Source organism: Gadus morhua, chromosome 22, assembly GCF_902167405.1.
Source record: "Gadus morhua chromosome 22, gadMor3.0, whole genome shotgun sequence".
Lineage (NCBI taxonomy): Eukaryota > Metazoa > Chordata > Actinopteri > Gadiformes > Gadidae > Gadus > Gadus morhua.
The window spans coordinates 11,496,845-11,518,916 of record NC_044069.1 but is presented as its reverse complement, the minus strand read 5'-3'; the positions used below and the strand labels follow the sequence as shown (position 1 = coordinate 11,518,916).

General features: G+C 50.0%; 1 protein-coding gene across 12 annotated transcripts; it reads left to right on the top strand.

The window, feature by feature from the left end:
- Window positions 1-16: 16 nt before the first annotated feature.
- ubap2l (ubiquitin associated protein 2-like) lies at window positions 17-22,049 on the top strand. Of its 12 annotated transcripts, none has more exons than XM_030346779.1 (30): window positions 17-119; window positions 1,636-1,774; window positions 2,037-2,114; window positions 2,497-2,607; window positions 2,987-3,161; window positions 4,379-4,483; window positions 5,242-5,311; window positions 6,854-6,898; window positions 7,837-7,943; window positions 8,491-8,550; window positions 8,660-8,712; window positions 8,846-8,937; window positions 9,243-9,426; window positions 9,672-9,873; window positions 10,354-10,646; window positions 11,653-11,831; window positions 12,070-12,190; window positions 12,351-12,390; window positions 12,518-12,710; window positions 12,799-12,865; window positions 13,181-13,484; window positions 14,223-14,311; window positions 14,918-14,971; window positions 15,087-15,168; window positions 15,577-15,794; window positions 16,400-16,505; window positions 18,304-18,429; window positions 19,494-19,561; window positions 19,914-20,111; window positions 20,241-22,049. In XM_030346779.1, the coding sequence occupies exons 2-30, from the start codon at window positions 1,679-1,681 to the stop codon at window positions 20,334-20,336; spliced, it is 3,612 nt and encodes a 1,203-aa protein (XP_030202639.1). In that variant the 5' UTR covers window positions 17-119; window positions 1,636-1,678; the 3' UTR covers window positions 20,337-22,049. The 12 variants fall into 12 exon arrangements, with proteins under 12 accessions (XP_030202639.1, XP_030202641.1, XP_030202640.1 ...); XM_030346781.1 differs by having other exon boundaries at window positions 13,178-13,484; window positions 14,924-14,971; window positions 19,917-20,111; XM_030346780.1 differs by having other exon boundaries at window positions 13,178-13,484; window positions 14,924-14,971.
- Window positions 22,050-22,072: the final 23 nt, after the last annotated feature.

Sequence of the window (22,072 nt, the reverse complement as noted above, 5' to 3'; positions counted from 1 at the left end):
TCCATATTCATATTCCAGCTAAAAGTGGGTTGATCACATGTCTCCGGTCCAGTTTCCTTGAATCTCTGGGTGAACCACGTGACGCAGCTATCTGTGGTGTCAGAGTGGAAAAGAAACAGGTAAATTCAGAGACTCTCGCTTGTTGTCTGCATGAGTCGGTTTGACACATTTCATCAAGTTAGCGGTGTTGACTTGAGGCTCAGAAACTAGCTCATGGTCTACATCCAACTCGGAACTCGACAGAGAGGGCTCTTGGTCGCTTGTATTACAGAATACCTAACACTGAGCAGCGTTTCTGGTCAGTATCGTGCTATTTTTCATCTTTGGGGCCTATAGGCCTTACTTGTGCCTCGTACTCTTGTATTCACAAAGCCCGAGCAGCAGATGGATTCGGGGCTCAAATTAGCGAGGATTGTTCGAAGTGCGTTTGCAGATCGCTAGGTTGCTAGCTAACTAGCTAACGTCCGGTTATGGGAAAGCAGTACAAGTTAGCTTAGCTACAACCTAGCCTGTTTACGGTCAAGTCAGTCCTATTCTCCCCTTACTTATACTTGGTGATCCAACCCAATGGAGCTATTTTATTGAACGGATGAAACTTGTCTTAATGGGAGCATTTTAGGGTCCATGTTAATTTCCTGTTGATTTATTATCCAGTGGGTCGACATCACCGTAGTGAACGTCGCCTGGTTTTTTTTTTTTGCCATGAGGTGAGGCTGCGAGGAGCGGAAACCCATCGAGACTTCAAGGCTAGACCTTTCCCCTGAAGTCATAGCAGCTAGCATGTTGACCATGCGGTGGGTTAACGCTGTCGGTTGTATCCGACAGGCCCTGGCTGTATATTCTCATGCTAGCTCAAAGAGGACTTTACGTAACGATCTCCAGATTTCAGTCGAAAGTATACATGTGCGATGTTTGGAAATGATTCGAGGCTTCAAGACGAGATGCACGGTGTAAATCCCGCATGATCCGGTTCTCAATATGAACGCGTTTATTTGATGTTGAATAATCGTTGTTGATCAAGAAAGTGGGTGTTGTTTTCGCTTCTTTATAACGTGTGGTACCCAACGGTACCACACCATGCTCTGCTCCTCTCGGATGACACCCCGTGTTTCGCATTGGCCTTTCGACACCGCCTTTATTTGATAATCTAAAGCAACTGCACCAGTACAGAATGTCTAATGCACAATAATAACTGCAATATATTGCTGTTCAATCTTTGTGGTTCAATTATAACTACTCCAGGCGTGTCCTGGATAATCGGAATAACGTTCCTGCATGGTTTGTCAAATATATCTACCCAATTCTATAATAAGCTTTAAGTAAGACTTCGTTCGAGACCCAAACCAAGTTTAAGACTTTCTTTATTACGTATGTAGGGTAGCACACCAGTAACATCAAGACACTAACCAATGTACTGAATGCCAACCTATTAAGAAAGATCCGTGTGACCTATTCTGAATGGATTAGCGCAACTTTAATTTGGATTTGTAATAGTTGGATGTAAAATGTTGTTGCCAGTGTCTGCTTGGATGCAAGTGTTTCACATGTGAATAAGTACATGATGAGATGCAAAGTGTCCTGGATGCCAGTCAAACTTTCATCCTCCTCTAAGGCTTTTTTTCCCTCCATCTCCAGGTGTTTTTTCCTTTGTAAATACTGTTATTTGTATATACTGTAAATGATGACGTCCGTGGGCGGAAACCGGGCCCGGAGCAACTGGGATCAGACGCAGGGCCAGACACAGAGCCAGACACAGCACAAGCAGAGGCCCCAGGTAACACCATCACAACCGCTAGCTGCTGTAGGAAGTAACTTGCTCCCTCACTCTGTGGTTTACAACCTCCTCATTTTAGTATGTATTGGTTACAGAATGTTCACAAAAGCATTTTTAGTCACCGTTTTTCACTAGTCACCAGCTATGACCTCCACAGCAGGTCTTGATTTAAAATGCTTCTATTATTACATCTGCCGTGGGGAAGCCAAATGTGTCAACTTATGCATGGTTAAATAGCTCATTATAACTTCTATTCTTTTAGGCTACTGCTGAGCAAATCCGACTCGCACAGATGATTTCTGACCACAATGATGCAGACTTTGAAGAAAAGGTCAAGCAGGTGAGAGGAAATAAGTTGTCTTCTTATTTAGTATGTAATTCATGATGTCCCGTTGGACGCCTGGCTCAAGTTGAAAACCACAGGATTGGATGTCTTCTCTTTGTCTGGTGTTACAGACCAGTTCAATGTTTTCTGGAGGGTCCTACTTATCATTTCTCAAAGTAGTGACCTCATTGGCAGGACCTGTGCCCTAGAATTACTTCAACAAATTGACTTGAATTGACTACAACATTCAGTTTCTAATCCTAAATAATGATCCCCCTAATTAAGAAAACCCTATAAAAAAATTTGCCGAGAGCTGCATTTATTCGTAGATTGTTTTGATCAGTGACTTGTGTCCATCCAATACAGAAGTCTTAATGTTCCACCCTCCCTCCTGCAGCTGATTGACATTACAGGCAAGGACCAGGACGAGTCAATGATTGCGTTGCACGACTGCAACGGGGATGTCAACAGAGCCATCAATGTGCTACTGGAGGGCAGCCCAGACACTGTGAGTATGGGCTTTGTATGGGGCCAGAGCCCCTGAATAAGTGGGGTTAGCACTGGGATAAACGAGTGCAGTGAGATTAACAATAAACACAAGTTGTAGTCACCGGGCGGAGCATAGCCCGAGCACTAGCAGGACCAGATGCTCTACAGTACAGTGAAGTGCAGTCGTATAGGGATGAATGCTTATGAGAGTAAGGTGCTTGAGTACAACAGCTACACTCAAAGTATTTTACTAAACACATCACACCAGAAAAAGTTTGAGGATGACCTTTAGCCTGGACAAATGTGCCATATCCAGAGTTGGTTATGACACTTATGACACGCTGTCGAAACCACTTACTGGAAGGTCTGACGGACTGTGTTCGCTCTCTGTTCCCAAGGACTCGTGGGAGATGGTGGGGAAGAAGAAGAGCTTGTCGGGCCCCAAGGAGTCGATCCAGGCTGACACGGGGGAAGACGGGAAGGAGAACCGGGACAAGGGCGGCGAGAGGGACGTGGCCCGCCGTCGGGGCGGTGCTCCGCGTCGGGGGCGTGGGGCCAGCCGCGGACGCGAGTGTGAGTCCCTCCAACGCTCATGCGCGCCGCTAGTCTTCGTACTCATGACGAGGCGCCCCTGAAGGGTCGTTCTTTATACAGGATGTGATCTCTATACGTATACCTTTTCAGGGAAGTTTGTTTGGTCATAATGGACTGATTTGTCATTCATCAATGACATTGACGTCCATCCAGTAACTGCCAACAATACATGCTCATTCTGCATCTACATTCAGCCTAGAATTCAGTGCTTGCTTTCATCCCATTTTAAGAGGCTCTGATATTGAAAAGGTTCACCCACTTTTGCGTCGTTCATACTGCTGCTGCTGCCAGCCTCTTTATTTTCTCTTAATTGATATGTTTGGTTAATTTGCCTTTCGGATTTGAATTACCGACAACGTTGGCAGTCAGGCGCACATACAGTCAACTCATCATATCCTGTGCTGTGGTCTTGAGGCAAAGCTGGTGTGCCAGTGAAAACTAAGAGCGTGAGACATCCATCTGTCGCATTATGAGGGATTGATTGCACACCGCTTTTAGACAGTGTTGGACCTGTTTTAAGTTTCCTCTTGGTCATTTCATACCCTTTTTTTATTTTTATTGAACTAACCGTGCTACTACAGAGAATTTATCCATGCAAGGGCGAATTCGGTAAAACCGCAACCCCAACCTGAGCAGGGCAATGATGGAAGTGCAGCGTGGTGCTTTTAGGTTGACGATAGGTCATACTTGTTCCAGATAAGTCTTGTTCGAAAGACATTGGACAATATTTCACACTATTGGCTCTTGGTTGTAATGCAAAATTGTTTGTCGTAATTATCAAAATGAAATGTGATTTTTATGTTTTGGTGAAACATTATGATGTTTGGCTTTGGCTCCAATTGCAATCCTACGGTCTGTTGAGTCGGGCGAGCTGTTGGCTTTGCCCTTGTACGATCAAAGCACCCTGACATGGGCCTCGCACGGTTGGGTGGCAGCGGCTGTTGGTAGTTTCACGTCCACACAAGCGTAGACTCTGGACGTATTGCAAGTTTACACTTGCCCCTAGAGTAAGAATAATGGTTTTTGAGACTTTTGGAGTTGGGCGGTAACCGGGCCACCCTGCGCAATCCATCCTGGGAGCTAGCCCGGCCGCCTTGAGTTGGACTGCGAGCCGGGGGGAGATAACTGCCCCCCATCCCCCCCTACCACCTTACCATAGGACCAATGTCATGCCAGCCCTTGTTTCCCCCCTCCAGTCCGAGGTCAGGAGAACGGCCTGGACAGCAGCAAGGTAGCCGGGATCGCTGGCCGAGGCATGGAGAGAGGACGACGAGGCAGAGGAAGAGGCAGGGGTGCTCTTGGTAAGTTACTTTAATACAGAGAAGGGGTTAGTGTTCCTTGACTGGACGACAACGATCTGGCGGATCAAACTGTCGTGACCGTCTCTATCGGCTTTGCTAAAACATTTGTCCTATTTCTTTGTGCGTGGGTCCATGCAGAGTTTATGGATGCGACAATAGTGAATGACCATGCCACACCCGACTCAGCCGACTTGGGTAATTTGCTTATGCAGAATCTGCCCTAAAAAAGGATTTCGACAAGTTATATGGGTAACGGCAGGAGAGACGTACATTTACCCAGGAGTTCTCTCGGACCAAGGCCTTCCTTAATGATCTACCTGGACAAGCTCAAAGCATCCCACCAAGTGTCGTCGGTCAATTGGCTTCAGTGTCGCCAGACTTCCGGTGTGCCGGCCAAAAATGCATTAGGACAAATTGGAGCCGCGCTGTTTCTTTGGTCAGCAGAATACATACTGGCGGGTCCTGTTTATTGGCACGGCATATATTGTCAAGCAACCACAAGGAAGGGTTATTGCCTGTGACACAAATACCAGATAATTTAGTTGATTAGACGGATGTATTCTGCTGACGAATATGTCTTGTGTGTATGACATGCTGGACCTACCTATGCTACTGCTTTGTAATGCATCTTCTTTTTTAACTATAATATGATCCCAGAATTTTGGAGTATACAGCTATTTTTGGTTCAAATATTTGTTCGTAAAAAAATTACCTTGTGAAATGAGTGCGCTAATTTTCGAACTCTTTTCTCTCTGAAGATGGCTCTCTCCTCCCCGGCCCCGCGCTGGCTGGAAGGCGGGGCGGCAGGTTCTCTGCACAAGGCATGGGGTAAGGAAGCACTTATACTGCCCCCAAAAACCAGAATGCCCTCTTATCTGTTGCCATGGTCACCAGAGAGCAGGACCCCAGCCCCCCAGCTCATTGTCTAGCGTTAATCCAAGGGAGCCTCGCCACAGCGCGGGCCAATGAGACGGAGCCGTGTGGGCGGGACCCGGCGGTTGTTGTAACTCAACACCTCAGTGGCTGCATCTTGGAGCGTGCTTTTGAAGGGCTCTTTTAGACTCGCAAGACTTGCAGTTAAATTTGGGACCAACCCTAACGGTAACCCTAAAACCTTACTGCTGTCTGGCCGTGGCATGTGGTTTGAGGCGCCTTTTTACTTTTTTTGTCCTGTTCCTATTCCATGTAATGTTTTGTGCTTAGTAAAGATTTTCTTTGTTTATGTCTAGAAATGATTTTAAGACGGGGCTCGTTTCCTGCTTCCGTCGTCACTATCTCTTCCTAACGAACTGCATGGTTATATTGAGTTAATTAGTGGCTAAATAATCAGGTCATTACTTAAAATCCAAACATGTCTCGACTAGGTTTGCTCTGGTGCTCTTCCTGTCCACAGTATCAGCAGCACCATAACCTGTTGAGGCTGTGTGGATGTATATATTTAGTATTGCATGTGGCCTCCTTTATTTTCCCCTCTTTTTTAATATCGACCCACTAACTGCCTATCGTAGTGAACTAAAACCTGCAGCAGCCACATTTCGTCTCCAAAGACGCACTGCCCGACACCAGCGAGCGTGGTTCTTTTCACAAGCGAAGCCTGTCCCTCAGCCGGGCTTCAAGTTCAAGTAGCAAACTAATTTCTTCACTCTTTTAGTGTGTTCAATAAAGTGCGGTATTCCACATGGATCCAATGTGTTGATGACATGGCTCCCCTTTTTGTTTTGACAACGGCATATACAGTCTGTTTACAGAAGATGGGCTTTTATTACAACTACCTTACTTAAAATGCCTGCCGGGATTTGAGGCTTACGAAGCCCTTAAGCTTGCATAGGTGTAGGAAGTGGAGAAGGTGTATGTTGCATAAGTACTCCTCATCCATCCGCCAGGTGTGCATTTCTGCTCCAGTTGAGGTAGGCTTTGCCTTCTGTAGCTGTATAGTCGGCCCCTTTGAGGGAGAGCTTACTGCACTGCTGTGTGTTGTATTTTGATCACGGGCAACCAGGAGTCTTCTCTACTACATCCTAGAATCAACAAAGGATGTTTTTTTTGTTTTTTTAAATATTAATTTAGTCATTCGGGACGGTGAGATTTGATGCTGGAATGTTGTTGTGTGTTTACCGTGCGTGCCGTTCCTCTCGGTACCTGGGTTAAAGCTAAATGAGCCTCTGATCGCACAGTGAGGTGGTGGCACACATGCGGTGCCGTGTTCAGACGATGTGTTGCGAGGAAAGCCCACAGAAATGTGGGAGAGTAACCCGAGACTATGCTGTTGTTCTTTTAGACTTGCTAAAAAAAACAACCACAAATATGAAATGCATCCTTAATGACCCCGTTGTTTTGCTGCTTATAATGAATGCTATTTTTCCTCTAAAGCCAGATTGATAAAGAGGCCAGATATGATTTTGCAGGGGATACGAGGTGAGTGTACTTCCCACTGTGTGAATCTTGCTTTCCGTGTGGCGGTTTTTATTTTGAGTGCCCAACATGTGACTGATGTGACTGCTGCTGCTGCTGCTGTTGTGCGTGCGGGGAGCGTCGGGAGATGCTGCTCCTCAACACTGGGAGTAAGCGCCGGTTTGCTCGCATGCCACTGGTATGCAGACGTACGCTAGGAATGCTTACATTCTCTCTAACAAGGAGCTTCTGTCTCGAGGAGGGGGTTGAGTGGGGATTCCTCGACGGCGAGGCAACGCACGCTACTTGGGCGTGCTAGTCTGGAGCGAGCGGCGATGGTTTTCTGTCTTAACGTGGGATGTTTTGGCACGCGTATACACAACGTCCTCGGTGTAACTCACTGACGTTCGGGTCGGTGGTCGGCTGTAGACGAGCTGAGAAACTGAGGGCCGCCACTGGGATGTCTTCCTGCTTCTGGGTCCTTCTTGTTTTAACGCCTTCCTTTGCATGCCTCGACTTGCTCCGACGGCGACCACGTCGCCTCAACCCACCATCTACTTCCTGTTGTTGCTCACTTCCTCCTTGTGTTGCCCTGTTCTACAAATAGCATCTAGTTTACGCGACCGCAATGGCTTTGAGGATGTGGTGTGTTTGTGTGTGTTTACCGGGGGGGGGGGGGGGGGGGAAGAAGAAGAGGTTTATTCATATGTAAACCTAAAATAATACTAAGGGAAACGATACATTGTTTTATAATTACATTTGCCAAGTGTTAAACGATAATTGCCATGGACGTTCTGGACAATACCTGGGTGGTTGGGGATTGGATCCTTCTGCACAGGCAGTGCAGCCCGCCCAGGCCGGCGTGCTCTTGCGTGGCGTTGTCGTCCTCGTCCAGTAAGGCACGGGCACAGGCGGGGTAGTTAAGAGATTCACCACACGCTTGTCTCTCTCCCCTTTGCCAGGACCTTCAACCCGGCGGACTACACTGAGCCAGCCCAGACGGACGAGAGCTACGGCGGGGGCAGCACCTGGAACAGCACAGGAGGCGCCGAGCCCGACGACGGCGCACGTAAGTCGCCCATTGCAATGTGGTCGCTTTTAAAGTAATCATCTCAAAGGTTTTCATCACCTCTTCTCCCCCCCCCGTCCCCGTCACTTATGTCACTAGCTCTCGCCGAATGACGTAACGTCATGGGGATTGAGACTGTGGCCCATTGATGAAGGCCTTTGCAGTATTATGAATGTTAAGGACTCGGGGTCAGTGGTGGATTTCCATCACCCGGCAGTGGTTGTTCCGCCAGCGATGGCAGGCAGACCTAACGCAACAGACTCTCTCATCAACTCGCTTGTGTGTGTGAAGCGGCCTCTGCTAGTTGTCGTCAGAATAGCAACTGCCAACCGACTGTCACAGAAGAGACACTGTTTGGATCGCGAAAGAAAACTCGTCTTCAGGATTTAAACTCGAATGCATCCTGTTGAAAACGAGCCCCCCTGACAAGACTACTGAAGTCCGGCTTAATAAATGATAACGGGTTTAAATAAATCACCTTTGCTGGATTGGCGTGACCTACTGTTGTGCACGCACCTCGTTAACCGCGCGGCGTGTTGCTTCACAGGCTCTGAGCTCACCCCGGGAGAAGCAGCAAATTACCAGCCCAAGTTCGACTCCGCTCCTGGTCAGTCCGTTGCCCTTTTTTTTTTTAATTCCTCCACCATCCCGATACATATTTCCCTTTGAAGCTGCGGCGTGTCGGGGATATCAGTGTTGTTGCCTTTGATCCGCAGGGCCCTGGAGGTCTGCCACGGAGGAATGGGGCACAGAAGACTGGAATGAGGACGTGAGTACCACCCTCCACCCCCACCCCCACCCCTCACAACATCAAAGAGAAAGGTCTCGGTTTGCTCCCCACATGACCAGGTGCCGGGTCTGTAGGGTTCTAATATCTGGTGTTTGTTTTGTGGATCCTGCAGTTGTCTGAGACCAAGATCTTCACGGCGTCCAATGTAGCGGTGGCCGCCGCGCCGCCACCTCAGGAGAACGTCACCATCACCAAAGGACAGAGGTGGGTGGAGTCGTTTGTGTTGACGTCTGCTCTCAGGGGTCCCCGTGCACGTCGCTTTGACGGCTGCCGATACTCGATATGTGATGAGCACACCGTGAAAAAGCGTTTGTCGATCTCGCCCACGTTCAAGCGCGGTAAAAAAAAAACGCACTCCCACGTTCAAAGTCGAGTTTAACCAGAGTGCTGCTTCAACCCTACTTCCCCCTTATTTATTTATTTCGCTATTAGTTAAAAATAAACCCTGCGGCTCACCGTGTTCCATTGTGCGGTGTTGCCCCAGTCTGAACTCTCTCTGCCTCTCCCAGGATCGACCTGGCGGTGTTGCTGGGCAAGACCCCCCCGGCCGCCTCCTCCGAGGCCGAGGCCGCGCCCCAGGAGGCCGGCCCGCCCGCCTCCCTCAACCAGTCGCTGGTGTTCAGCAACTCCAAGCAGGGCGTGCCCCTGTCCCCGGTGGCCCCCGGCGCCCCGTACTCCCAGCAGCACAGCATGGTGAGGGCCACGCAAGCACTTTGCTGTTTTTAAGAACGGATGAGTGTTTGATAAACTCTGTGATTTATGCCCGGCATAAAACCAAAAAAATGAGCCATCTGCATGCACTTCACTGTGAGACAGGAGATGTGGTGGCCTCCCGTCCCTGTACTCATTCAGCCATTACCGTTCATCCTCCCTGCCAGACGTAGTACTCTGCTGTGATCTGACGCATCGCCCTTTTCCCCCCACCACCGACGCTGCAGGTCAACATGCTGAGCAAGGGCTTCGGGGACGTGGGCGGCCCCAAGGGCGGCAGCACGGGGACCACCACCGGCTCTCAGTTCCTGGAGCAGTACAAAACGGCCCAGGCACTGGCCCAGCTGGCAGCCCAGCACTCTCAGGTGGCCCCGCCCGGCGCCAGCCCCTCCTCGTGGGACACCGGCGCCTCAGCCCAGGGCCAGTATGGTGAGACGGAGAGACACACGCCGACGGCCACACCAGACTAGGTCATATGCTAGACTTCAAAGCTCCGATATTACACCGTCAGGTATGAGTGGGTGTTTTAGTGACATCCCAAGTGTCCACCTAGAAGTATGACGGAGAGATGAGCAGCGTTTGCTACAGTCCACTGGGTAGGCTGGTAGACTGATCTATCCAGCACACATCTGGATGGACACGCCTACTTGTGAGGCTGATTTTCGTAACGGCCAATCACGCTCACACCAGCTGGTATAATACGGGACCTTTTTTTTTTTTCACGACAAAATATGGTTTGAAATCTATTATTAGCATCAGATGAAATTCCTCCTGACCTGCGTTCCACCTCGGGTTCACCTGCTCGCAATAGTTGTCTTAAAGCGAACCGACATTTGACTTGCAAATCATGCCCTCCGCGTCCGCCTAATCCGGCGACACTCATCCCCGCTCCGTGTCCTCGCTCCGCAGAGGCGAAGCCGGAGCCCGCCGCCCACAGCCCCTTCACCAAGCGCCAGCCCTACCAGGCCACGGCCGCCACCTCCTCCATGCTGGACGCCTTCCTGCCCAGCGCGCCCTCGCCGCACGCCGTGCCTCCGCCCGCCTCCTGCCTGCCCAAGATGACGGGGCCGCCCTCCTCCTCCTCGTCCCTGGGCCAGCAGCAGGCGTCGCCCGGCTCCTCGGACACCCAGGGCTCCAGCCCGCTGCCGCTGCAGCAGCACAAGCTGAAGCAGCAGAAGAAGAGGACCTCCATCACCACCAAGGTAGGCCGGAGGAAGTTGGAGTCATGACGTAGAGGGGGGATGTCAGTTGGTGGTTTACACTGGTGACTGGTTCTGAGGCCTTGAAGCACCCTTCCACCGATGCGTTACCGTTGTTGTTTCGTCTGCTCCCGGCAGTTGGAGTTATACATATTTGCCGGGACTTGTAGAGCTGCCTTACACAACCCTGAAAGAAGTATAACTGTCAGTCAGGACCTTTTGGAAAATGCCTAATATGGAGATGCACTCGCCACCCAGAATGCATTTCTTCCTGTTTACTAAACAACGGAGGCGGGTCATTCTGCCAGCCCGTACCTCGTACCAACAGAAGGCCGTTAGAGGCACTGCAGGTTGGTCTACTGCCTGGCCGTCACAAACAGATGCCATGGTCGCAGCTTATCTGAAATAGGATTAGGCCAACCGCCAATGCCAGGCCCTGACCCTGAGACATGAAACCGTTTTAATAAAACTCAGGCGTTACCAGGGAAACAAAGTTATGGCTTGTGAAAAACGTTATATTTGGATTGTAAAACGCATTAAAAAAAAAAATGAATGGTCGTAATTTATTTTCTTTGGCAAGTGAACATGGTATAAGCAGGATAATACCCTTTGAGGTGTCCTACATTAGTTCCATCTGTTAATTCTTGTTTATTTGAATGGGAAAAAATGTTAACGGTCCAAATGTTAAAAAATCAACTCTGACCCTCGGCAATGAATAATCGAATATTCCTATATTCTGTCCCATCCCTAGTGTCAATAGTGCAACGTGATCTTCTGAGTTGTATAAAAACATGTAGGCCCTGCTGAATGGCATCTTCTTGTTTTGAAAGGTCTGTCTTTGAACTTGGCTCAATGTGTCTGGTCGGAGCCTATTGATGTAACCCTGTCCTCTCAGGATGATGTACACTTTGTGTCTACGACTGTCTGACGAAGAATTCACTCAATAAAATTGGTGCCGTGTGTTTTCGTGACCCTTCATGAAAAGAGTTTTCCCCCCCCCCCCGCCCAGATCCCCGCCATGGCAGTGGAGATGCCGGGCTCCTCAGACATCTCCGGCCTCCATCTCCAGTTCGGAGCTCTGCAGTTTGGAACAGAGCCGGTGCTACAGGAGTACGACTCCAACCCCACCGCCGCCGCCGCCGCGCCCAGCCACCAGGCCCAGAGCAGCCTCTACGCCGCTCCCAGCAGGTGGGGACCCCTCTCGGCCCTTAGCATGACTGGGAGGGAGGAGGATTTAGGATTTGAGATGTCACACTCTGCATCTTGATGCTTACTTTGTACTTTTGCCCGATGTCTTTGGCTCTGTCTTCTATCAGCCTTTTGTGACACGTTTTCCGGCCTCTACTCTGGGACGGTTTTGTAATAAAATAGACGTCCTCTTAAGTGTACATCGTATGTGAACGGTGTGGTCCTCCCGTCCCTCCAGTGAGTCGGGCCCAGGCCTCCCCAGCCCCACCCAGATGGAGATGTACGAGCAGAGGGCCTCTCAGACGCGCCGATACCCCTCCTCCGTCTCCTCGTCTCCCCAGAAGGACATGCAGCCCAACGTAGGACAAGTCCCCCCGTGCTCGCACAAACCTGTCGTCTTGTTAGACTTTACGTTCCCCGTGTCATTTATTTTTATAGTCATTTTATTGCCACCGCTCACTCATACTCTAGCCTGTTGTGATCAAGGAGAAGCCCTTATTTGAACCTTGTTTTAAACAGAATGGCTTCCATTCAATGCAGACGGGACCATCTGGGGACGGTGAGTTTTCACCGTCTTTTATGTTTTTGTACTGATGGTATTGACTCAGAAAATCAATTTTAAAAAAAAAAAACTCCAATCCTCTTTGGATTTACTTCAAGTAAAGGATTCCTCTAACCCCACTCAGCTGCAGGCGGCTCTGCAGCCTCTGGGAAGCTGGTTTCTGAGGCTCTCACAACGGCGTCGGCCTCCAGCATGGGCACGCTGACGGACACCGGCCCCACCTCCTTGATGACCACAGCCAATCAGATGGCCCACGCTGCTCTGGGCCACAGCGAGGAGCTGACCCAAAGCAGCGTCTCCCAGCCCCAACACATCAAGTAAGAAGAGGCGCTCGATGTAATTATTAGAACCTGTTCAGCTGATGTTTACTCCCAAGGAAATGAACCCCGTCTATTTCCTCCACAGCTCGCTCTCTTCCCAGCAGGGCGGTCACCCCCAGTCTTCAGGGAGAACGGGGAACCCCAGCTTAATGGTGAGCCGTGTTCGAGGGCCTCGCTGCTCATTAATCAACCAATGCAGATTCGCGTCGGCAAATCACATTTTAAATGATGGCACAAAACGGAACTCCCAGCGAGACGCGTCTTTTCTTTTGACCCCTCGATTGTATCCACCACAAGTGCCTTGTCTACACCCCCCCCCCCCCCCCCCCATCTGCTGTTCCTCGGCCGGCGGATGCATTAGTTTCTCCAGCACCGGCCCTCATGGAACCCTAATGGCCCTTTTATCTCTGACCACATCCCTAACGGACTCGTCTCTCTCCCCCCCCCCTCCCCTGATGCTCCAGCAGCACCAAGGCATGGACGGCGACGGCGGCCTCCACTCCTCGTCCTCCTACGCCCCCTCGTCGGCCCCCTCCTCCTACTCGGTGGCCAGCTCCACGCACGTGGCCCTGGGCGCCATGCCCCAGGTGCTGTCCATGGGCGCCACCACCATCTCGGCCCCCTCCGGCCTGGGGCCCGTCAGCAGCCTGGCCATGGGGCTGAACGCCGCCTCCATGTGCCAGCCCATGGGTGGCGTCGGGCCGGGCGCCGTCTCCATCGCCCCCCCCGCCTCCTCCGTCGCCTCGTCGCTGCGCGGCTCGGTCTCCTCAGGTAACGGGGTGGGGGGGGGGGGTCTCTACGTCCGTTCTTGTTGCCATCTTAGTCCAATTTTTTCTTTTTTAAGCAGTTATATTTGTTTCCTTATTTATCGCATATTTTCCTTTCTTTGTTTCTTTCCCTCCTTAGTGAGGTGTAATGAGAACTGGCTGTGGAAGTGCATACCAGATGGATGTTAGCCTTTTAAAAGCTGCGTTTACTGCAGCGTACATGTGGTGAAGCAGTGCTGATGTCAGAGTCCCTTTATTGCAGCAGTCACATCCTGACTGTGAAATTGATGTGAAAGACGATATGAAAGTCCTTTACAACATGTCTGTGTATCAAGGGTGGTAGTGTTTTAATGGCACCCATTTCATTGAGCCGCTTTGTGCAGACAAACCTGCACCGTATAGCCTGACATCTGAATGATGGCAGTAGACGCTAAACACAGTAATGCCTCTGTGGCTGACTCTAGATAAGGTTTATATCCCCTTCCCTTTCTCGTACAACTTTTCTTTGTGCTCGGTTGAAACAAAATAGCTTTATCATCATCCTTTGTCACTGATTCATGTAAATTCGTGATCTATGTGACGGGGATCATGACTGTAAAGTAGAAAACAGGGAGCGCATATGATGCACCAACTGCAGCAGCCTGTTCCAACTCGGCACAAGAGTACTTGTTGTACTTGTTGTTCAATCAAAACCCTTTGTTGGTTGGTTGTTCACATTACCTGTCTCTATTCCCCCCCCCAGGAAAAGCACCACCCAACCTGCCCCCCGGAGTGCCCCCGCTGCTCCCCAACCCCTACATCATGGCCCCTGGACTACTTCACGCCTACCCTGTAAGTCCCTCTCACCCCTCGGGGCTACGCCACGGCCCGAAGCCTCGTACGCAGTGGGACATGAGACAAAGGGCTCCTCTATTGTTTACACCATCATGTCCTGCTCGGCCTCTCTTGGGGTTAGCGGTGTGTGTGTGGGTATGCCGCATGACAGCGGCGTGTGTATGCCGCATGACAGCAGGGGACACCAGATACAGTCACACCTCGACCTCTGGTCGTACAGAGCGAGCCGCCACACGTATTCTGTCTCTTCCACACTTCCCCTTTTTTGAACTCGTGTTGCCCAGGGAAACGGAGCAGGTGGGGGGGGGGCTTCTCTTAGATTGGTGTAGTCCTCCAACCCCCCCTGCTGGTAGATCGTCTCTGGCTTCAGAATAAAGGGAGTCGTTGATGCTGTGGGCCTGCCACAAATGGTTGCATGGGGGCGTACCTTCTACAACAGTTTGCTGTGCGTTGGTTGATTTAATCTTGTTCCTGTTCACAAGCAAAAAACAAAAAAGATTATTGTAGAAAATGCACCAGAAATGCCCATTTGTCGATCATGTTGTATACATTTGTTGCCACTGTATTCGAACTCCTCTGATACTTCCTGCCCTGTCTGGCCAGCCTCAGGTGTATGGCTACGATGACCTGCAGATGCTCCAGGCCAGAATACCCCTGGTGAGTTGAAACGCTCACTCATTTGTACCGAGGCATTATCACATGGTTAACGGTGTCTTGACGCCTTCCATTGAAAACCTTTTATTTTTTTGTTCCGTTCCTGTCCTTGCCTCAGGACTACTACAGCATCCCGTTCGCAGCGCCAACAAACGCACTGACAGGCAGAGACGGCAACCTGAACAACAACCCGTACTCTGGTGAGTACCCCTCCCCCTCCCAAGCCTCTCCGGTTACCGAGTAACGACTGGCCGGATGCACACACCTGGGAACATTGTTCTACGTTTCCATGGTGAGGCAGGGTGGCCGGCTGGGATGCAGTCTGACCCCCCCCCCCCCCCCAACACACTCACCCGCTGAGGCTGTCTGGAACTAACGAGCTGTGTCATGGAAACACTCAGTCCACCCCCCCCCGGACTCTGTGTTCATTGACATGCGTGCATTATGGGATGCCCTTTGTCTTGTTAAATCATGGCTGCTCCCGAGGACTTTTAAGACTCAATGACTCTTGATCGTTTGGAACCTCGGTCATCTCTAATGGCACAAGGTTAATCGATCAGCGATGACGTTTCTAAACTCAGTCCTCCTCCGACCTCACCCCCACCCAGGCGACCTCTCAAAGTTTGGCCGCGCCGACACCTCGTCTCCGGCGCCGGCCACCACCATGGCCCAGAGCCAGCAGAACCAGAGCCAGACCCACCACACGGCCCAGCAGACCTTCCTGAACCCCGCCCTGCCCCCCGGCTACAGCTACACCAGCCTGCCCTACTACACCGGCATGCCGGGCCTGCCCAACACCTTCCAGTACGGGCCCGCCGTGTTCCCGGTGAGAGCCTCCTCCGTCGCGTTCACTCATTCAGCGTCGCTCTCCCGTGGTTAAACATCGAATACTGAAGGCCACGACGGATGGCTACAGATAATAATTATAACCAGAACATCGTTTGTGTATTATAATTAATGGAAATGTATCGTCAAGTGATTCCATTTGATGTATAGAAGGGGCACTCTGATCTGCAACGCTATCACGGTTATTATATAAACCTCCGTTACTCAACCAACTCGTGTTGTGCACACCAACCATCTCTATGTGGCAGTCCCGTCTAGAGTCTGTGCCGCAGACATGATGATGGTGATGGATGGCACTAAACGCTTCACCCTCAGACCAGGCTGACTGGAAGAGGAGGCGCTGCTATTAGAAAGGCCATGTGGTCGCCCTAGTGCCGGGCTTACTTATTTGAAAACCCTGTCCCTGCAGAGACGTAGACAGGGATAACTGTGTCTGCTGCTCACAACACGGCAAAGTCCACTGGCACTGGTTTGCTTTGCCCCATGTGTCCTGGCTCAATATTGATTGGCTGCGTTTTTCCTCACTTCAATTAAATGTTGATGTCAAGCGGTGGCATTCTGGAATTGACCGGCTCTGTTCCCCAGGTTGCTCCTACCTCGTCAAAGCAGCACCCTGTGAACGTCGGAGTCAACGCCTCTGCCACGCCCTTCCAACAGGCCGGTGGCTACGGCTCCCATGGTTACAGCACTGGTAAGGCACCAAAACAATGCGCCCGTCTCGGTGAAAACAGTACGCGTCTCTCACCAACCTCAGATGCTCTGTGTTGAACCCTATGGCCCGTTCCCTCTGGGGTTTGAATACATTAACACTCTTCCCCCACGCCGAGCCTGGGACGCTGTCTAATCACCGGGCTCTTATGCAGTACGTGTTGGCTTTGTCTCGTACTTCCGTCTCCTGCCATTGGAAACGGCCCGTTTTGGAAACCCTGCTTTCTGTCAAATGTGTGTGGCTGCTGCCTAGCACAAAAAGCTGTCATTAATATGCATGAGTTTAATTGTTCCACAATGCCTCGTGATCAACGTCACGGTTTCCAAATGTGGAATCTGAGCAGCCGGTATCCCTTTGGTGTCGCTTCATTAGCATCCCTAGCTGCGATCAATCTAGAATGTATTGTATTTAATTTGAAGGAATGACATATCTGGGGTCATGTCGTCTGTCGCGGGCTGTAGCCTTTCACTACAGTATGTGTTTTAAAGGATGTCTCTGCGTTCATTCCTAGTCGTTAGTTCTGATATCCGATATCTCGCCTTGCTTCTACTTCCCGTCCTTTTTCTTTTTCGCTTAATACAGTGACTGCGTCACATGTCGTCCAGCTATCTTTTCTTTAATAGATACACCTCTCACCGTCTTCATGCGTGTTCATGCTGCACCGGCATTCACCCTGCTACAGCCTCATAGCCTTCCCTCGTGTCCCCTCCCCATATGCCCACTCCCCTGCCAGGCTTGGGTCAAATGGTATTACCCAATTATTCTACCCCACTCTCATAACAGATGGGCATGACCACATAGCAAGCAATGTGTCTGAAGGCTGAGCCCTGCCCTGGAAGGTCCTCTGAATCCCCCTTCCTTCTTAGATTGGTTACCTGCCAGGGCCAGTTTCTTTCTATGCTTTGCCTGGTGTTGTAAAGAAGATAGATCCCTGCACAAAACAAATGAAAAGCTGATACAAGCATGAAAAATATTAATTGAGAAACAATGAATAGTTTGCAAACACCATTGGCCCTAGCCTGTGCATTCCCCTCTGTATCTACTGCTCTGGCTGGGTGTCTCGGCTGTTGTCTAGTGCTTCGTGATGGTTTTCTATTGTTGTGAATGTTTTCTAGTGCTTTGACTGTTCAGTGCTGTGTGAATGTTGTCTAGTGATTTGACTGTTTAGTGCTGTGTGACTGTCTAGTGCTTTGATTGTTCAGTGCTGTGTGACTGTTGTCTAGTGCTTTGACTGTTTGGTGATCTGTGACTGTCTAGTACTGTGTTTGACTGTTGTTTAATGCTGTTTCTGACTTGTCTGATGCTGTGGCTGCGGCAGTGCGTATGACTGTTGTCTGACTGTTGTCTGATGCTGCGGCAGTGCGTAGGACTGTTTTCTGATGCTGTGGCTGCGGCAGTGTGTCTGACTGTTGTCTGACTGTTGTCTGACGCTGTGGCTGCGGCAGTGTGTCTGACTGTTGTCTGACGCTGTGGCTGCGGCAGTGTGTCTGACTGTTGTCTGACGCTGTGGCTGCGGCAGTGCGTCTGACTGTGGTCTGACTGTCTGACGCTGTGGCTGCGGCAGTGCGTCTGACTGTGGTCTGACTGTGGTCTGACTGTTGTCTGACGCTGTGGCTGCGGCAGTGCGTCTGACTTTGATAATGCTGTGGCTGCGGCAGTGCGACTGTGCCTGACTGTTGTCTAATGCTGCGGCCAGTGTGGCTGACTGTTGTCTGACGCTGTGGCTGTCTCTGACTGTTGTCTAACGCTGTGGCTGCGGCTGTGTGTCTGACTGTTGCAGGCTATGAGGATGTGGGCCAGGCGTCAGGGAGTGGGGATTTCTGTAAAGGTGGATACGGCACCGTGGCCGCCGCCGCTGCTTCCGCGCAAATCAAGCCCGCCACCTCTGTCACGGGGCCCGGAGTCGGTGAGTGCTGCCCAGAGCCCACCCACCCCCTCACGCTCGCTCCCTCTGGGACTCGAGCCGCTGAAGGGGCCCTCCGACCGCCCCCGCTCGTGGTCCTCGGCCGCTCGCTGTGTTTGGATCAGCCCCTGCAGAGAGCGCCCTAGAGATCTGGTGGGGGTCCTGAACGGCCCACCAGCCTGGCCCGCTAGCCTCACCCTCCTCCTCCACCCACCCTTCATCCCACCCACCCAACATGGCTACTCATCACATTGGCTGTTTGATTATCCCTGGGGTCATTGGCTCCCTGTTAAAAAAAAAATGTAAAAGGGTTGAGTGTCGAACGTTGAGCAGGTCACGAGAAGCCCCTCTCCCGTCCGTGTCCGCGTGCCGCTTGCATGCCGCCCATGGCTTGAGTTTTTTTTTTTTTTTTGTGTGACGATTCGTCACGTTCTGTGGCTACGGAGGACGAGTCGTAAGCGAGGGGAATGCAAGCGTTCCAAGAGAACAAATCGTGTATCAGAACTAATTAACGGCACACTGTTTTTTACACGGGTTTGCCTGCATGTGGGGTTGCCGTGTTTGAGTAATACGATCAATGGTTATTTTGAGCACACCAAGCTGCCCTGGTTAGCCTGACCAGTGGCCATCCAGGTAGTCTGTGTGTGCTACAGGAATGACGGCTGTAAACACTGAACGCAGTAATGCCTCTGTGGCTGAGCTGGAGAGGAAGAACTGCCACACTACGTCTTGTATTCTCATTTTAATTTAAAGTGTTTCGTTATTGGCTTCTGCATATTATATTCTGCTTTTGGTTTTGAATCTTTCCCAACTGATCTTGGTTTATCAAGGCATGGGCAGACGATCCTGCTGTTCACGGATGTTTACAGTGGCCATCGTGAGAATGATGAGACCCTCTACAAACCAAAACATTGTTTTTTTTTCAGAAAGTAAAATCCCTTATGTACTCTAGTTAATTTTAGGTGTCAGGAACCTGTCCGGGGTAGCCCGGTATGTAGTTGCTCTACAAAAGGTATGTCCTCTACAAATGCCCTTAGTCAGTTTGTGTTTGTCCATTCTTTTTACAGGAGTCTCAGTGACCTCAAGCAACACCGGCGTACCAGATATTTCAGGGTCTGTTTACACTAAGACGCAGGTCAGTGCTATTTATGTTTACTAGCTGTATCATTATCTTAGCCTCATGTCAAGATTCGTAATAGTACTACCTTAAACTCTATGTATGAATCTGAAATTCGTTCTCATTGCTGAGCCCATTTAGCTATAAGTGGTAACCACCTGATAGCCCAAACTGACTACACAATAATACCAATGGGCTAAAGCAAGCTATTCTTTTTGAACTACGGCACTCGGGAGCATGCCGAGTTGTCATTTCCTTCCGATTTGTGCACGTCAAAGGCTACTTTGCTTTTTAAACGAGTGCTAGTTCATCACATGACTGGTATTCAAATAAGCTTTAACTCGTCGGCGTCTCGGTTCCCGTTGCCCAGCAGTCGTTCGACAAGCAGGGTTTCCACGCCGGCACGCCCACCGCCTCCTTCAGCCTGCCCTCGGCCCTGGGCAGTGGGGGCCCCATCAACCCTCCGGCCCCCGCCGGCTACCCCCAGGCCCCCTTCATGCACATCCTGGCGCCGCACCAACAGCAACACTCTCAGATCCTGCACCACCACCTGCAGCAGGAAGCACAGGTAGAGTCCCCGGCCCCGGGTTGGTTCTAGTGGCTCGGGGGGGGGGGCGGGGGGCACGCCTCGATCCCTGGTAGTGTTCCCCCGTCGGAGACTGACTCCCTCCCCGGTCTCTTCTGCCCCTCTCTCCAGACGGGCACAGGGCAGCGCAGCCAGAACGCATCTCTCCAACAGAAGGCCCAGATCAACAAGTCGGCGTACAACAGCTACAACTGGGGAGGGAACTAACTACGAGAGGCGCTGCGTCCGCCGTCGGCAGCAGCCCTGCCCTTCCCAAAGTCTCGGCCAAGAGTGCAGCGACAAAGTTGTTGTTGCCACTCTCTTGTCTCTCCCACCACCACCACCGTACAAATTGACCACATGTGACCCCTGACCCGTGTCTCTCTGGGATGACACCGTTATGACATGGACTTCCCTCTCCAGCCACTGTGCTCTGCAGCTTCTGATGACGGAGCGCTGCATGGCTGGAGAGGAGAAGGACCTGTCGGCAGTGGAGGGGGCCGGAGCGTGGTGTGTAGCTTTAGCTAGATGTTGGTAAAAGAGGTGAACTATGTCACTGTTGGGAAGTTTGTAAATCTCTCCATCCTATAACCTTACCTCCCCCATTTTTTTTCCAGTTGTAACATAGAAGTGTTTTCTAACTGACTGTTTTTGGGTTGTACTTTTTATTTGTTTTTTTTTTCCCCTTATTTTCTCCTTTTTAATTGATGGGGAGAAGCTAACTTTCTTACGGTGAGGAACAGGCTGGTTTTGTATGTCTCACCATGAACTCCTTGTCCCCCCCCCCCCCCCCCCCCCCCAACACGCACACAAACACACATCTTCAGTCCCGCTAACATCTTTACAATGTTGACTTTTTTTTCTTTTGTACGCTTATTTTAAGTTCAAAGATAATGAATCTCTAAATTGGCAGAGTTGTGATGTTTATTTGTATTAAATATAGATATATTATAAGTAAAGATGTATAAGAAAGCTCACTGGCTTGGAATGCGAGGAAAGTGTATTTTTTTTGTTTTCCATGTGTCTGCACGTGTGTTTGGACATGAAGAGGCCATGGGTGTGTACAGCGCCGTCTGTTTGGTTGGTGTTTTTGCGTTTGGACTAGGGACAGGATTTGTGATGGCGTGTGAAGTCACTGGCCATTGTCCAACTATGTACAGCACGGTTAAAATGAATTAAGGGAAACCGAAAGAAAATTCCAATACCATTCTGCAAGCAATGTCGAGAGGGAACGTCGTGGGCGACTCACACACCCAGTTTGCCTTCTTGCGTGTTTCTTTATTTTACCCCCTATATTCTCCTACCCTTAGCCTGTCTGCTCACATACTGTATGGAACGATGCAGAGTTAAGTACTGATGGACAGAATTGTAAAATGGGTTTATTTCGTCTGTATTTTTTTTCCTTTTTGTACTGTGCGTTTTAAGATTTAAATGGATGAACTTGTCTTGTACATATATATAAAAAAAAACACAAGTACTGTAGTCCTTGTTTGTCGGCTTTTCCCTGCCCTCTTCAGATCCTTGCAGACTTGTTAGCTTTTTGTTTTGAAATGTTTTTTATTTTGTAAAAAATATATAAATATTAAGTAAATAAACGGGAAAGACATTTTCATCACTTTGGATGTGAATGTCTTTTTTAAGAAACTTTATTTTTGTATCTGATGTTGCTTGTAAATACAGCATTTTTATCCAAATTAAGCTTGAATGTGATGTCGAGAACTGGAATGGGCTTTGCAAGTTATTGAGTCTGCTTACAATTGTAATATTAGTTTGAAATAGATGTAACATTTGAAACCAATAGCAATGGATTCAAGGAACCATAAGGATATAGGTCTAAATACATTTAAGTCAGAGGGCATCTGATAGCTAATTGGGCATTCACTATCTTGTAATTAACTCTGAAATAAAAGAACCAAATAAAACTCAAACAATATTTCTCCATATCGTTTGCATTTTGTTTAATC

What these genes read in the sequence shown, in the direction of transcription:
- ubap2l (XM_030346776.1), top strand. Translation starts at nt 1,679, where the DNA reads ATGATGACGTCCGTGGGCGGAAACCGGGCCCGGAGCAACTGGGATCAG. An exon ending in GATTTTGCAGGGGATACGAG is followed by an intron (nt 6,899 to 7,836) that starts GTGAGTGTACTT and finishes CCCCTTTGCCAG; the next exon opens with GACCTTCAACCCGGCGGACT. An exon ending in CTCAGCCCAGGGCCAGTATG is followed by an intron (nt 9,874 to 10,353) that starts GTGAGACGGAGA and finishes CTCGCTCCGCAG; the next exon opens with AGGCGAAGCCGGAGCCCGCC.